The 16,354-nt window shown below is 36.6% G+C and overlaps 1 protein-coding gene across 2 annotated transcripts in view; it reads right to left on the reverse strand.

Annotated features, from left to right (window-relative positions):
• Window positions 1-16,354, reverse strand: part of LOC106871211 (uncharacterized) — a 168,234-nt gene that overhangs the window by 53,595 nt on the left and 98,285 nt on the right. For both annotated transcript variants that reach the window (XM_014917558.2, XM_014917557.2), the window contains exon 6: window positions 9,301-9,479. In XM_014917558.2, coding sequence (XP_014773044.1) covers window positions 9,301-9,479 — 179 coding nt within the window. The remainder of the gene's footprint in view (window positions 1-9,300; window positions 9,480-16,354) is intronic.

The raw sequence follows: 16,354 nt of genomic DNA on the forward strand, positions 1-16,354 counted from the left end.
TTGATAATGTCTTCATTTTATTTTGTCATTTAATTTTTTTGTGTATCTCATAAGAATCTTTTTCCACTGAAAAGTTTGATATTTTTAATTTCGTTTAAATCTTTATCAGCCCAAAGCATTTTTGTAAGTTTGTCTTAAACAACCATGGCTGCTTTCAGACTTTCTTTTTGTTAACCCTTCTTTCATTTGTTCTGAGCAACATAAGGGGTTCCTTTCATAAGTCCCAAGTTACTCCAATATACTGGAAGAAAATATGGGAATTTGTATCATATATGATGCATGGATGCCAGAGAAATATGTCCTATGTATTGACCCTTTTGATACCAACCTGCCTAAAACCACCTCAGGCTCTGTAGTACATATGTCTTGGGCCAACCAAAGCCTTGAGAGTGGATTTGATAGATGGAAACTGAAAGAAGCCTGTTGTATATGTGTGTGTACACATTTGTGTGTGTCTCTGTCTGTCTCTCCACCATCACTTGACACAGCTGGGCCACATCTTTCCTCTGTTTATAACAACAGTTTCTGTTCCTCCCCTATACTTGTATCATTTCTCTCTCCCCTCATTATGACAACAATGTCATTCTCCATAAACATCTCTTCATACGAGAACAAACAACCCTGCACAGTTCAGAATTATTTTTGTTAGAGCTGCACCTCTCAGGGGAATTCCTATTTTGGCGAATATCTTTTCATCTTACTAACTAACTGGCAAGAATTTAAACTGTACATTGTCTGCATTAAGCTCACTCAATAATCGTTATACCTCGATATAAAAGTTTGAAAAAGGTTTACCTATTCAGACTAATCAATAAGAAAGAAAACAGAATGTATTTGGTGTAAGTGAAAGCTGGCAGCTTGCTAAACATATATCAAATGCTTTCAAAAGATCCTTTATAGAATGAAAGTCACAGCCTTTGTTTCTACAGTTATAATTGATTAAACCACCCAAGTAATTAATCTGACATTATTGACAGTTTATAAATTTGTTATCGTAACTTAAAAGTAAACCAAAAAGAAAAAACAAAAACAAGAAAGAAAAATGAAACACTAGTTTTGGAAGTATTGATAGTTTCTGACATAGCTTATAGTGATTCTTTCAAGATACTACAATGATGTGGTAACAAAGACTGCAATTGATAGCTATGTAGAACAGTGTGCTTTGCTTTGCGATACGTCCCAAATGTACTTTTAAGAGCACAATAAAATGTCATTAGATGTGGTTTGATATATAACCAAGAGCCTTGTAAAATACAGTACATTAACCATTTCACCAATATACTTGAAACAGTTGTATGAATACAAAACGAAATGAGACGGAAATATGAAAACAAAGTTGTGGTTTCAATCCTTCACACAATATTTATTGTTTACAAAATGAACGTCAAACCCAATGGTCTGACAGAGTTAACAGAAAAGAGGAAAAAAAAGTTCTTTTCATAATAACAGCGTTTATCATAGAGACAGTTCTTTATGTGTGCTAAGTCTAGGTGTCAAGTTCTAAAGCTGGTGGCTGGAAGGCTGCTAATGCACTACAGTCTGTGTTTGGATACCTGCTTGATGGCTCTTTCATTGTTTTTGGTGGGGAGACCTTATGCAGGTTTTGATTGATTGCCCTCAACAACCATGGCTGGATTTTTGGCAATTTTTGAATGATTAATTTTTAGCTGATGGTAGTCAGGCCATCTGTTATCTGGCCAATGAGCATTATTGGATAATTTCTTTATGACGTCATCAGATTCAGTTGTTGTTGACAAAGTTTTCTTAATCAACAAAAAAGCAAGTCTCAGGTTCAAAATGGGGCAAAAACTTGCTACGATATCAACTAATATTAAAGCAAAACCACAATTTCACTGTATGTTTACATCAAATTATATGCATGTTTTATGTAAAAATGTTTCCACTTCACCCATTCATTTATCTACTCGTTTGTTTAATATTCATCTTTTTTTCCTTCCATGCTGGCATGGAATGGATGGACATGTTTTTGAGGAAGGATTTCATGGCCAGATGCTCTTCCCACTGCCAACCCTTACCAGTTTTTCAAATAAAGCATTTCTTATTCTGCAGGCATCTGAATGCACAAAGCAACTGGTCATAATTTCAACAAAGTGTGTGAACAAGATGACCACTTTGCTCAAGTGAAGCCATGAATGTCAATCCTCACATACATTCACACATACACATATACATGTGTATATGGGTGTATGTGAGTATATTCATATATACGCATGTATGTGTGTGTGAGAGAGAGAATGTGTGTGTGAGAGAGAGAATGTGTGTGTGTGTTGTGTTGGATAAGCTTATAAACTTGTGAGATGTTGTTGTTGTTGGCACTCCACACACATGTGTACCCTTAACATAGTTCTCGGGGATATTCAGCGTGACACAGTGTGACAAGGCTGACCCTTTGAATTACAGGCACAACAGAAAGAGGAGGAAAGAGTGAGAGAAAGTTGTGGTGAAAGAGTACAGCAGGGTTCGCACCATCCTCTGCCGGAGCCTCGTGGAGCTTTAGGTGTTTTTGCTCAATAAACACTCACAACGCCCGGTCTGGGAATCGAAACCACGATCCTATGACCGTGAGTCCGCTGCCCTAACCACTGGGCCATTGCGCCTCCACAAACTTGTGAGATAAGACCAAAACAATACAAAGTGAACTATGAAGTAAACTACAAAACAGGAAAACAGTACAACAGTTGGAGTTTTATCTCATACTTCGATATTTCAAGGTTATGAGCCCTTCTTCAGGACAGGTGGAGAAATGAGGGGTGGAATAAGCTACTCCTCAGATATTTTGTGGGGTAGATGGTGACATGAGCAGACTGGTGACATGAGCAGACTGGTGACATGCCCTGACTGGTGACATGCACAGACTTGTGATGTTATAATAAACAATCTGCTTTGTGTGACTCCTTTCAATTGTTTAGAGTTGGTTTCAGCTTCCTCCATCTCTAATGAAATTTCTATCTAGAAATCATGCCATGAACAGTATTGAGGGATGCACAATATTTATTTGCCCACCAACATCTTCACCCTGTCGTGCCGTGTTCCCGCTATAGCAGAAATAACATTTATGTCATCTTTGCTGGATTCTCACAAAAGTGATAATGAACAACACGCATAGAAAAAGAAGATGAAATATTAAAACAGACAACTGATCACTTTACAGCTTTATAGTCAAGTGTGTCTGTGACTCATACTTAATGGTGTTCCCGCCATAGCCGTTGTTTACTGTGGTTTTTAATTAAAGACAAAAAAAAAAAACACTGTGATGAAACAAGCATGTAATGAACCCAGCACTTCATCTTGTAAACAAGCAAGGCCTGGAATCATTGCAGTTGAGGAAATTATTGATATTTATTCTTCCGATGAAGAATTTACACTTATGCTGGCAATGAAAGTGATTCAGACAATCAAATTCGTGAAAGTGATGAGGAGAGTAGTGACTCGGGTGAATAAATATGTCCATTAGTGTATCTAACAAATATGGTAGTTGAGAGAAAGGCTTATTGTTGTTATTTTCCTAAATTTTTTTATATGATTCTGTCCATTAGTTTACCTAACAAATATGGTAGCTGAGAGAAAGGCTAATTTTGTCATTCTCCTGTGGATTTTTATTTTTTTGATTCGGTCCATTAGTTTACTTGCAATTGTTACTCTTGAGTTGTACATGCAATTATTTATTTTCTTACTCAGGAGCCCAGGTAGAAGGTAAAGTTAGACACAAGGACCCACGTCTGAGGAGCTCAAAATGTACCCAAGGATTGATGTGATATATGACGTAGTCTGGAGTAAATGCAGTGCATTCTAGATTGGAAGAACCACCAGAAAAAATTGCACATTTGCATCAGAGAACATATGTGCACAATCATTTCAATCTGCAAAAATCTACAGAAATGCCAGACCCAGGATTTCATAGTATCCATCAGGGTCACTCAGTGTAATATAGGCAATCTTAGAATTATGGAGGCTGCAAGAGTATAGGGTAGAAATACAGATGCAGTGCATGAGGAGATTGAGAGATGTATGGCAGTAGAGAAGGAGAGATTATTTGGTGGCATAGGATAATGATAAAAGCAAAATGTGGGCAGACGGTATCAAGAATGAAGGAAATGGTTATGAAATGAAATGGTTCTGGGTAGTGAGAAGGATAAGAGGTATTACAGGAAAGCTAGAGAAAATGCAGTTCTGCTCCCATTTAGTTACAATACAAGCAGAATACTGTAGTTAGAGAGATGATGGGTGGTGGGAATAAACACACACACACACACATTCATTATAAGCTGAAGATCAGAAACGTGAAACTCAGCTTAGAATAACTATGATAAAAACTATACAATACATATTGAGTAGTTTTTTCTATCTTTGTCACGCACAAGTACTTGCGTGCACGTGCACATACACACACACACACTATGTTCCATTTATTTCCACATATAACATGAGTGGGATAAATTTTGCTGTAGCTACTATGTTAACAGCTGATGGTAGTCCTTAATGTTTCTAACGACAAAAGAAAGAAGTAAAAAAAAAATCAAAGAGATTGCAGCTAGATATGTTGAGGTAGGTAGAGTGACATGTTCAGTCAGAGATACCATATGATAACTATACAATGATCTAAACTTATATCAGCCCATTCAGTAGCCCACTAACTGCTCTATCACTAATATATATAATTATTATATCATTTCATTTTATACCACTATTATTTATCCTTATTATAAACCCATGCTTTTGATATCTTATGACACTTAATCTCAAATACACATGTCACATTTTAAACCAAATGACATATATCAATTATTTGTTGGGGAAAGAAACTTTTCATTTCATTAAAAGTTCTTTGAGAAATGACAGGTCATCTTTTAAAAACTAAATTCATATCATCTCACACACACACACACGAATTGCATTAAACTTGTGAATAATAATTTTCTAAATGCTATTCTATTTGCTGTCATAGCGGTGCACTTAACCACTAAATCATATATTTCTATATTAAATGTAGATTAGCTGACAATAAACAAATGACTATTAGGTTTTATGTAAAAGTGGAGAAAATAGAGCTATGCACAAATAATAGTAATTTTGAATAGCTAGTACTATGAGTTTAATTAGTAAACATCACTAAGTATAAGCAGTTTTTAAGGGTCTGTGTTTAGCTGCTGTGTTGTAGCTAAGTAAATAACGGATCGATAGTATGCAAAGCAGAACACCTGTTTGTTCAGGTAACAGTCTCACAGGATCTGACACCTATTCCTGGAAGCTAGGTGAACTGAGGCATTAGAATTAAGTGAACTACCAAAATATTTTTTTTACGAAACACCTAGTGAATTTGAACTCAATCAAACATTGTTAACTTTTCTTGTTCCATGGTCCAGGGAAAGAATGCCTACTGATGACTAACAACCTATAAGTGCAACAGCTGAAATCTTCCCTCAAATCATCACCGTCATCCTTTTAATGTTCACTTTTCCATGCTTGCATGGATTGGATGGAATGTACTGAGGTAGATTTTCTACAGCCAGATGTCCTTCCTGTCATCAACCTCTAGTGGAGTCACCAAAATGTTGTGGTGCCACCAAAATGTGGTGGAGTATGTTGTATGTTTGTGTTATTGGGTCAGGGTGCAATAGGCATGTGTTTGCCTGTGAAATAACAAAGTGATAACTGTGTTCAACTATAACATATTTTATTTGCTGCTTCTTCACCACTACATTAAATTTTGGCAACTTACTTCGAGTTGCTAGAAAAAATGGAACCAGGATACATCTGTGGAGTTGATGTATCCGAAGACTAAATATGTTCGTGTGTGTGTGTGTGTGTGTGTGTGTGTGTGTTCGTTCTTTCATCTTGCGTGGCACGGCTAAAATCTCTGTGTGATAGTCACAGAGCACTGGGTCGGTCTGTCGCGCATCACAGTCTCTGTCTGTATCTGTCCCTGCTAAATTCTCCTATTTATAATAATCAGGGGCAGCTAGAACGTTGGACATGCTGCAGCAGGTTTAGTACCTAAGTAGGTCAATCGCTGTCCAGTTGAACTTCGTTTGACATCTATGAGGTTATAAGGTCGAGGGGAGGCTATCCATCATTTTTTTGACAGGACCAAGAAAACCTGATTTCACGCCTGTTGCTCACAGTAAATCCGACGAGGGAGAATTCTTAGATTCGGTTTCAAATCTAAGCTTGGAGAAGGGAAATGTTAGTTTTTATAAACCCTCATCTGTTTCCAAGCTAGGTAATACTTCTCCCATGATCAGACAGGCTTCCATGGCAGATCAGAAACAAAGGACACTGCTTGCATGATGGTGATATTCATTTACAACTATCACATAATGTCAGGGCATGGAGACAGTAACACTCACACACACACACACACACACACATATACATATATACACAACAGGCTTCTTTCAGTTTTCACCAACCAAGTCGACTGACAAGGCTTATGGTCAACCTGAGGGCTATAGTAGAAGACACTCGTCCATAATACCATGAAGTGGGACTGAACACGAGAGTATGAGGTTGTAAAGCAAGCTTCTTATAACACAGCTATGCTTGCACTTTCCCCCTCAAATATATTAACATTTTAAGTATTTAGACCAAATTTTCCAAAGAAAATCAGTTAGTCTCAATTCAACTAAATTATGCCACCTGGTTTTGTCATCAGGCTGTAGCTGTCTCGAACAGTTTGGACTTGTCTAAAAGAGTATCCTTTCTAAGCAAAACAGTGAAAACAAAATTAGGAACCAATAGCTGTTCTATCACAGAAACTGGATTTGAAAAGTGTAGTGCATGCAATAGCAATATGGCTAAATTTGAAAACAGTGAGTTGTAATAGATTGGTAGTGTGAGAACAGGGTGATTACTATTAAAGAAAAACAAAATGAAGTATCTCCACTCCTCTACATGATACGAGTCTTTATGAAATGAGTACAACTATATTTATCCATAATTAATACCACAGTATTCAACATGGGTTCGTTTCATCATTTGTCTATGGTAAACTAATTCAACAAAATTGATTAGTGTCATGCAATGAGAGGAGTCATTCATTATGTTGTCATTCAACTTGCCTAAAAAGAGTAACCAAGTCTCCACCAAATCACTACTGTTATTAGACTGTGGCCATGCTGGGGATTGGAGAATTTATATGAACTGATCAACACACCCCACCCAGTAATGTATTTTTTACAAACCCTCATAACTACTAAGTTATGAGGATATAAACAAACCAACATTGTTGTCAAGTGATGGGAGAGAAACAAACACAGACACAAAGAGACACACACGCACACACACACACACACACACACACCTATATACAGACACAAAGATGCATAACCATATACATATATCCATATACATATATATTAAGGGTTTCCACACAGTCTCCATCTACCAAATTCACTCATAAGGCATTGGTTGACCTGGTGCTAGAGTAGAAGACACTGGCCTTAGGTGAGACACAGTGGGATTGAACCTAAAAACACATGGTTGCAAAACAAGCTTCCTAACTACACAGCCATTCTTTACAAAACCGAAAAGGGAATTTAAATAGCATTTATAGTCATATCATTAAAATAGGTACAACATGCAAGTTATCAGCTTACAAACATAGGAGCAGGTGTGGCTATAGGCAGAGGCGTGACTGTGTGGTAAAAAGCTTCCTTCCCAACCAGATCATTCCAGGTTCAGTCCCACTGTGTGGCACCTTGGGCAAGTGTCTTCTACTATAGCTTCGGGCCAACCAAGGCCTTGTGAGTGGATATGGTAGATGGAAGCTGAAAGAAGCCCATTGCGTGTATGTGTGTATGTGTGTACGTATGTATGTATGTATGTATATATGTATGTATGTATATTTATGTGTGTGTGTCATTGTGTCTGTGTTTGTCCTCCCACCATCGCTTGACAACCAATGGTGGTGTGTCTATGACCCTGAAACTTAGCGGTTTGGTAAAAGAGACCAATAGAATAAGTACTAGGCTTACAAAGAATAAGTCCTTGGTTCGATTCGTTCGACTAAAGTCAGTGCTCCAGCATGGCTGCAGTCAAATGACTGAAACATGAAAAATTTTTTTAAAAAAAGAGTAAAACGATTTAGCTCTGATATAATACTGGTTTAAAATGTTGATACAAGGCCAGCAGTTTTAGGGGGAAAGGGGCTAGTCTATTACATCGACCCCAATGCTGATACTGGATAAACACTGCACAAGCAAGAGACAGGATGGTCATCATGATTGATTTGTTTTGGTCATAGGTTAAATCAATCAGAGCTGGCCTGGGTTTGACCAACTTTAAGACATTTACTGTTGATGACTCTTCTCATTTGGTACCTATTTTATTGTCCCCAAAAAGATGAAAGGCAAAATTGGCCTCAGTGGAATTTGAACTTAGAACATAAAAACAAACAAAATACTGCTAAGCATTTTGCTTGGCATGGTACCAATTCAGCCAGGTTACTGCCACAGCTCTGATATCATATTGTAGGTATTTCCTCACCTGCCACTACAGTTGTGTGAAAACACAAACATTACAGTTCTTAAAGATAATCTTCAGATCCAACTTAACATGGACGCCTTGTTCGAACACCAAATACAGCCTTGAGAGATCCTCTCATTTAGGTGCTTGCTGCATAAAAGCGCACACATAGATTGCACACAATTACCATTCTTATTTTCACCTCTACCTTAAAATCTTCAGCTTTGTGTTTGAAGAGAGAAAGCAATCAGAAACTAATCATACACACACACACACACACACACACACACACACACACATGCAAGCACAAACACACACATATATGCATGTGCACATACACACATGTATGCACACACAAACATTTACACAAGCACGCACACACAAACACACACGTATGCAAACACACACACACACACATACACACACAAAAAGCACATACACACATGGAACTGTTTATTTTCCTTTGAAATCAAAGTTGGAATAAAAGACATACAGGAGAAATAAAATAATGCTCATTAAAAGCTTTTATACGCCATCAGTAAAACCTTTCCAGAGGTAGTATTTGATGAATAATGCTTCTTATATAAATAAAGAAACATGCAACCTCAGAATTACAAGAGATAAGATTCTTCCAAAGAAGATTAGCAGATATAAAATGAAAATCGACACTTAGTGGTTGACTCAGTTCACCTAGAATTTACCATTATGTCTCAGCCCTGCTCATCTTTGTGAAGTCCTTAACCAGTTTCATGAAACAAAAGTGATTTGGCCAGAAATAGCCAAAAGACAGTTATAATAAACTGAAATGGGTCTTACCTTTCATATTTTTTGTTAAATGTTGTTTCTCCTCCTGTACATTAGAGAGAAATTTTTCAGCCAGAGTTAGATTTTTCATTTCTTTTTCCAGTATCTGAGCTGGTTTTAAGCTTTTGTATTTCTTTTCAAAATTTTCCCAAACAGACTGGTAATGTTCAAGCAGTTTGTATCGTTCTTTCCTAGATGAGAGAAAACATATCCTATCAAATTACACAGGCAGACCGTCATCATAATCATCATCATCATGATCCTCCTCCTCCTCATCATCGTCATCATCACCATCATCATCATGGTCAACCCCCCCCCTTCCTCATCATCATCATCGCCATCATCAACATCATGGTCATCTCCTCATCATCACCATCATCATGATCATCCGCCTCTTCTGCCTCATCATCATCATCATTACCATCACCATCATCATTACCACCATCATCATTACCATCATCATCATCATTATCATCATCATCATCATCATCATCATCATCATGGTCGTCCTCATCCTCCTACTCCTCCTCATCACCATCATTTTAACATCCAATTTCCCATACTTCTATGCATCAGACGGAGTTTATGGAAGCAGATTTATCTATGGCAGGATGCACTTCTTGTTCCCCACATTCACCTGTCTCCAAGTAAAGTAGTTTTCCCATGACCAGGTATGCTCTTGTACAGTATTGGAAATGAATCATAACTTGTATGACAGCGTCACTCATAAAAAATTTTTTAAAGGCACTAAACATGAAAAGTTACATATGACGGGCTTCATTCAGTTTTCATTAACCGAATCCACTCGCAAGGCTTTGATCAACCCAGATGTACAGTAGAAGACACTTGTACAAGGTTCCACACAATAAGATTGAACCCAGAATCATATGGTTGGGCAGCAATTTTCTTATCCACAAGGTAACACTTGTGCCAAACTATATACAAATTAATTATTAGCCTTTATATTGTTATTGCTATAATACTGTTGCCGATTTGCAGTATCCAAGGTCAGATTTTTTTTCAGCAGGACACCATTGTGGAGGCTACAGATAAAAAAAAAAACTGTTTAAGCAGAATTTCTAGATGTGACCATGTTATATATTTTACTGGCACACTTTGTCAGTTATGACGAGGATTCAAGTTGATCTCATCAATGAACGGCCCACTCGTGAAATTAATATGTAAGTGGCTGAGCACTCCACACACATGCGTACCCTTAACCCTGTTGATACCCACCCACCTGAAACCACATCAGGCTCTGTAGTACAAATGTCCTGTTTTCAGAAGTTCTGAATTAAAATCTTCCACCAAACCTTAGTCGCAATCTGTGTTCCTAACACTAGCTTAAGGATAACTAAGTTATTTTACTAAATTTTTTATTAAATTTAAAATTAATTGAAAGAAACACAGAGCATCTCAACAGAAATATGGTAACTTCTCAGGAAGGTTCAGCATAACACAGAACATGACAAGCAGGCCCTTTGAAATACAGGTACTACTCATTTTTGCCAGCTCAGTGGACTGGTAGAACGTGAAATAAAGCGTCTTGCTCAAGGACAGAACACGTCACCGGAGACTGAACTCGTGACCTTATAATGATTAGCCAAATACCCTAACCACTAAGCCACGTGCCTTCACATCTCATCTGTAACATACAGGAATCATAATCTGAGATAACCATTTTAAAAGCAGTCAAATGCAGTTTTCTGTTCAGGAAATTAGGCAAAAAAAACTGTTCAGAGTGAGTCAATCGTTTAGCTTTTATAAGATTAAAGCATGGAATTGGCAGAGTAAACACACTTGATTAATAACCATTAGAGTTCAGCTGATTAATGTTGCACACTAAAGAACATCAATTTAACTGAAAAATAATAATCAGCTTAGCCTACAAACTCCATCATTAAATATTGAATAATATCAGCTCTAATAACACAGATTTACGGAAAAATCAAAGTTATTTTAGCACATAATAATAATAGTAATGTTGACAAATATATTCTACCAAAACATTTTGAATCAGATCCTTGTTAGTGACCTGGTCAGTCACATCATATCTAGGTGAAAAAATATCTGAGACATAGACACATATGCATACACCCGTAAATTCTCTTCTCTCCCTCTGCACCTCGTTCTCTTTCTCTCTGTGTAAACACTAACCAAACACCAACCAAAAGCCTTCAACCTGATTCTAACATTTAGCAATCACTTTATGGCCTTCAAGTCACATCTTTCCTTATCTCTTCTATCTCTAAACAACACTCAAATAGTCTCTGTTCCACTGAACTTTCAAACTCTGTCATGACTCCTCCAAGACCAATTGATGTTACTCTCATTAATTCTTACCATTCCATTCACTGTATTCCTTAATGGCAGATCATCATCATCATCACCATCATCATCATCATCATCACCATCATCATCATCATCATCACCATCATCATCATCATCATCACCATCATCATTATTATTTAACATTTGCTTTCCATGCAAGCATGGGTTGGATGATTTGACAGGAGCTGGCCAGGTAGGAGCCTACATCATACTTCTGTGTTCATTTTAGCAGGGGGTTTTTATGGCTGGATGCCCTTCCTAATACCAACCTTCCCACACAGCAGATTGAATGGTTTTTACATGGCATGAGCACAGGTGAGGTCAGTTTTGGCATGATTTTTACAGCCGGATATTTTTCCAAACATCAACCACTTTACAGTGTGGACTAGATGGGGTTTTTTATGTGGTATCAGTACTGGCAGGATCACCGAGTAACTTGCAAGAGGATGTTCAAAGTGTTTTCATTGTCCCCGCAAAATTTTAAGGGGTGTGCTTGCACCCTCTGCACCACCCTGTTCCTGAGATTATGTTGGCAAGGCCTCCTAGTCTAGACAGATCAAAGAAGAAAGGCCAGACTAATATGGAACACCTCTTCCCAAGGGTAAAAATGGGTTTGAGTAGGGTCGACACCATTACTTAGAAAAACCTAGAAAAATGCTGGAGCATTGATAACAATCCAAAACCAAGAACACCTGGGAGAAGAAAGCCTTCCATCAGGGAACAAAACATATGAAGTGCAATATTGAGGCAGAACTGTAAAAAAAAATTTAAAAAAAAAAAAAAAAAAGTGATCCAACTGGGAAGAAGCATAAAAGACAGACCAGAATTGAGAAAAATGAAGAAAAGTTAACAAAGAAGGGTTTATCATAGCAGCCCAAGATCAATGACTATCTACAAGGAACTACCAGGCCAACATGTTAATGAACGGTTGTAGCCCAACATGTCATGTATGTAAACAACAAAATGAAACCATTGATCATGTCTCCATGTGCAGTCTTGCGCCTTCCATAGTATCTCAACAGGCATGATAGAGCAGCACAATATATTCACTGGGTAATTTGCAAAAACCTAGACCTGCCCTATGATAAAAACTGGTGGGTTTATGCTACACAGGCAGTGAAGGGCTTAAATAAAGTAAGTAGGCAATGATATATCTGGTAATTAGGCATATCTCACTTTAAGAATTCTTATAAACATATAAATTTTAACAACCACCAAATTCACATTTGAAAATTTAATATCAGACAAAAATGTTTGAAAATTTATCATATCAAAGTTTTACATATTTTTCAATGTTTTATCTAAAAATATCTTTTCACCTTTTAAAAGGCAAAAATATTCTCTGCTGGAACTCAAAATTTTCAAAAATATTTTTATTTGCAAAACTGTATAACTTTGGGATAAATTATGAATTTCAGAATAGAATAATATTCTCAACGATGGTTATTTTGAAATCTTTAAATGTAAAATAAAAATAACTTCGTCTTTGATTTGTTTATTTTCTAAAAGTAGTTTGGCCTCAGATGATTCAAGTTATGGTAACTGTAGGTTGGTAACGTATTCAATGTCACTATGAATATCTTTAATTTTGATCTTTTACTTGTTTCAGCCACAAGACTGCAGCCATGCTGGAGCACCACCTTCCAGTACTCATGCTTTTTTTAAATCTGGTGCTTAATCTATTTGGCCCTTTTGACAAATTATTAAGTTACAGGGACATAAACCTACACTGATTGTTAAGTGGTGGGGGGGGACTCAAACACAAATGCAAACACACTCATATACACACACATACACATACTGACACACACATATATATATAAAAGCATACATGTACAACAGGCTTCCAGTTAGCTTCTGTCTCTCAAATTCACTCTCAAGGCATTGGTGAGCCTGGGCCCATAGTAGACACTTGCCCAAGGTGCTGAGCAGTGAGACTGAATCCAAAACTACATGGCTGCAAAGGCAACTTCTTAACCACGCAAGTCATGCCTGCACCGAGACATTGGTTGGCACAGGATTACCCAAGGTACCACACTGTAGGACTGAACCTGAAACCACATGGTTGTGAAATGAACTTCTCAACCATTTGGCCATATTGCACCAAATACTGCATAATTATATAATTCTTTCTCTTCTTTTCCACAAACAATTGACGCTTCTCATATTGGAACCAGGCCACAAGGAGCAGCGGGAGGGTTCAAACAATTTGAGTCCACTATATTACTGGTACTTACTTGAATCCAGAAAAACAAAGAGCAAAGCAAAACCCAACAGAATTGAACTACCATGTCTAGTAAATCTTTCAGTGTTATTCCCTAAGTATTGAAACTCTTAATAGTAACGTTTAGATTCTTAACATAGACACAAAATTGCATATTTGGGGAATGAACACAGCCACTTACACCAACCTCAGCACTGAAGGAGAAAAGGTCAAGCTGACCTCAGTAAGATTTGAAGTATCATTTAATATTAGGAAATAGAGTGAAATAGGTAATTACGGTAATTGTGGGCGTATATTGGGCCAAATTATATCTCATTAATGTAAATAGCAAGCCAAAACAAACTGTAATATATCGACCACATTATCAGGACCCACGACTTTATACTCACATCTTTGGGTGCTGAGCAGATGGAAAATGGGCTTGAGGGTGACAATGGCAAAGATGGAGAAGGACCTTGGCAGGTGGGAAGGACCTTGGCAGGTGGGAAGGACCTTGGCAGGTGGGAAGGACCTTGGCAGGTGGGAAGGACCTTGGCAGGTGGGAAGGACCTTGGCACATTGTACAGTCACATCAAGAAACTGCCGTGTATGGCTGTGTATGGTGAGGAGTGGTGGTAATGGGTAGTAGTATTTGAGGTACCCAACCCACAGCCATGAAGACAGGCATATTCATTTGTTCAAAGAGTGTCATAAATTAATGTAGCTAGAATTTATTAGGGGTCATGAAGAATTAATGAGAAAAATAGAATAATGACTTCATAGATCTATTCAACCCATATTAACATGTTCCTATGACAGCTATGTTCACATGCCAATAAAGGAACACAAAAATTATACTAGTGAGGAGTATGAAGGTAAATGCAGTACCAAATATTTAAATTCAATACAAACTCAAAAAATAGTTTGATCTTATTCTAAATAAAATTGTTTTAGTTAAATATCAACAATGTCTTCCCTTTTCTCAGAGAAGGATACTTTTGTACTGATCAAATTTGTACAAAAGAAAAATAAACACACTGCTGGAAAGAAAATGCTTTTAGTCTAATTCGGAAGTTTTTAAAGACATTACAACAAATTAGTTGCTGAAAAGTTAATGAGATACAGATAATGAAATTTATTGCTCTTTTTATGTTGATTTTTGTTTTGTTTTGTTTTGCTTTGCTTTCCTTGTCTTTCATATATTTGATAAAGAACATGTTGCAATGTGAATTTTAAAAAAGTTCTTTCTCTTCCACTATTAAACTGTCTCCCATTTGTATTGGTTTATCAGTTCTGTCTGCTATTCAATAGACCTCATATCCTGCACTCCAAAATATAAAACAGGCTTAACACATTCAACAATAATATTTTGATTAAAAATTTTTTTTTTCATTCCCTTTTTTTTTTTTGTTCTTTAGAAAATTTAAATATTTTTAAAACTTCCAAACCAATCAGAAACATTATGTGTCTTTTACAAATATTTATGAAGCATTTTACATTACAGACATTTTTTAAATAGATATTTAAGAATTAGTGAAAATTCTATTTAGTCTTTTGAATCAGATATTCTGATATAGCATTAATTTGCGTAGGAAGATGCAATTTTCATTTAAAAAGAGAGCTATTATAAGGACCATTCATATAACATTCCAATAAAAGTATAGCATGTAAAAGCTATATAAGAACTATTACAAGTACTATTTCAGGATACTTAGAAACAATAAAAGAATATGATCACAAAATTATGATGCTTGATTGGTTATGAGGAGAAAAAAAAATCTGCTTTTATACAAATCTCTTCCTAAGACTAATCAGTGTTTTTTATCTCATCTTTTCTAAACAGCTTCAACAATCTGATCTAAAATTTATTTTATAAAATGGTTCCAATGGAAAGCAAAACAGAACTGTATGCAAAGGGGAAAAAATAAAATACAGGCACCATGAGAAATATAATTCATAATTCTTTTCAATGGAATAACTATAGTCTATGCATTGTAATTTTTGCTGAATTTTTAAAACCACTTTCTTTGCTAGCAGGGGTTGAATAGATTTATACATCATCCTTTCAACGGTTAGTACAAGGCTCGAAATTTTGGGAAGAGGATTAGTTGATTACATTGATACCAGCACTTATTTCACTGAGCCCAAAAGGAAGAAAGGCAAAGTTGACATTAGCAGAATTTGAACTTAGAACATAAAGACAGAAGAAACGCAACTATGCATTTTGTCTGGCAAGCTAACGATTCTGCTGTCTCACAGCCTTAATGAATTTATACATAATATGAGCAAAATGAATGCTGCGGCAAATGTTGGAAACTTAAATACATTTTGCAGATACCCGTAACAAAGCATGAGATATGTCTGAATAATTTTGTTCAATAAGAAAATATTTTACTTACAAGAGGACTTGAAAGCATGAGCTGTGAGCTAGTAGTTCAACTTCTTAGCTACACAGCAAAATTGGTGTTCATCTCAAATGGAGACAAACACAAATGGTTATGTCATGTGGGTAGAGCATCAGGATTGCATGAG

The sequence above is a fragment of the Octopus bimaculoides genome, chromosome 12 (genome assembly GCF_001194135.2).
Source record: "Octopus bimaculoides isolate UCB-OBI-ISO-001 chromosome 12, ASM119413v2, whole genome shotgun sequence".
In the NCBI taxonomy this organism is placed as follows: Eukaryota; Metazoa; Mollusca; class Cephalopoda; order Octopoda; family Octopodidae; genus Octopus; species Octopus bimaculoides.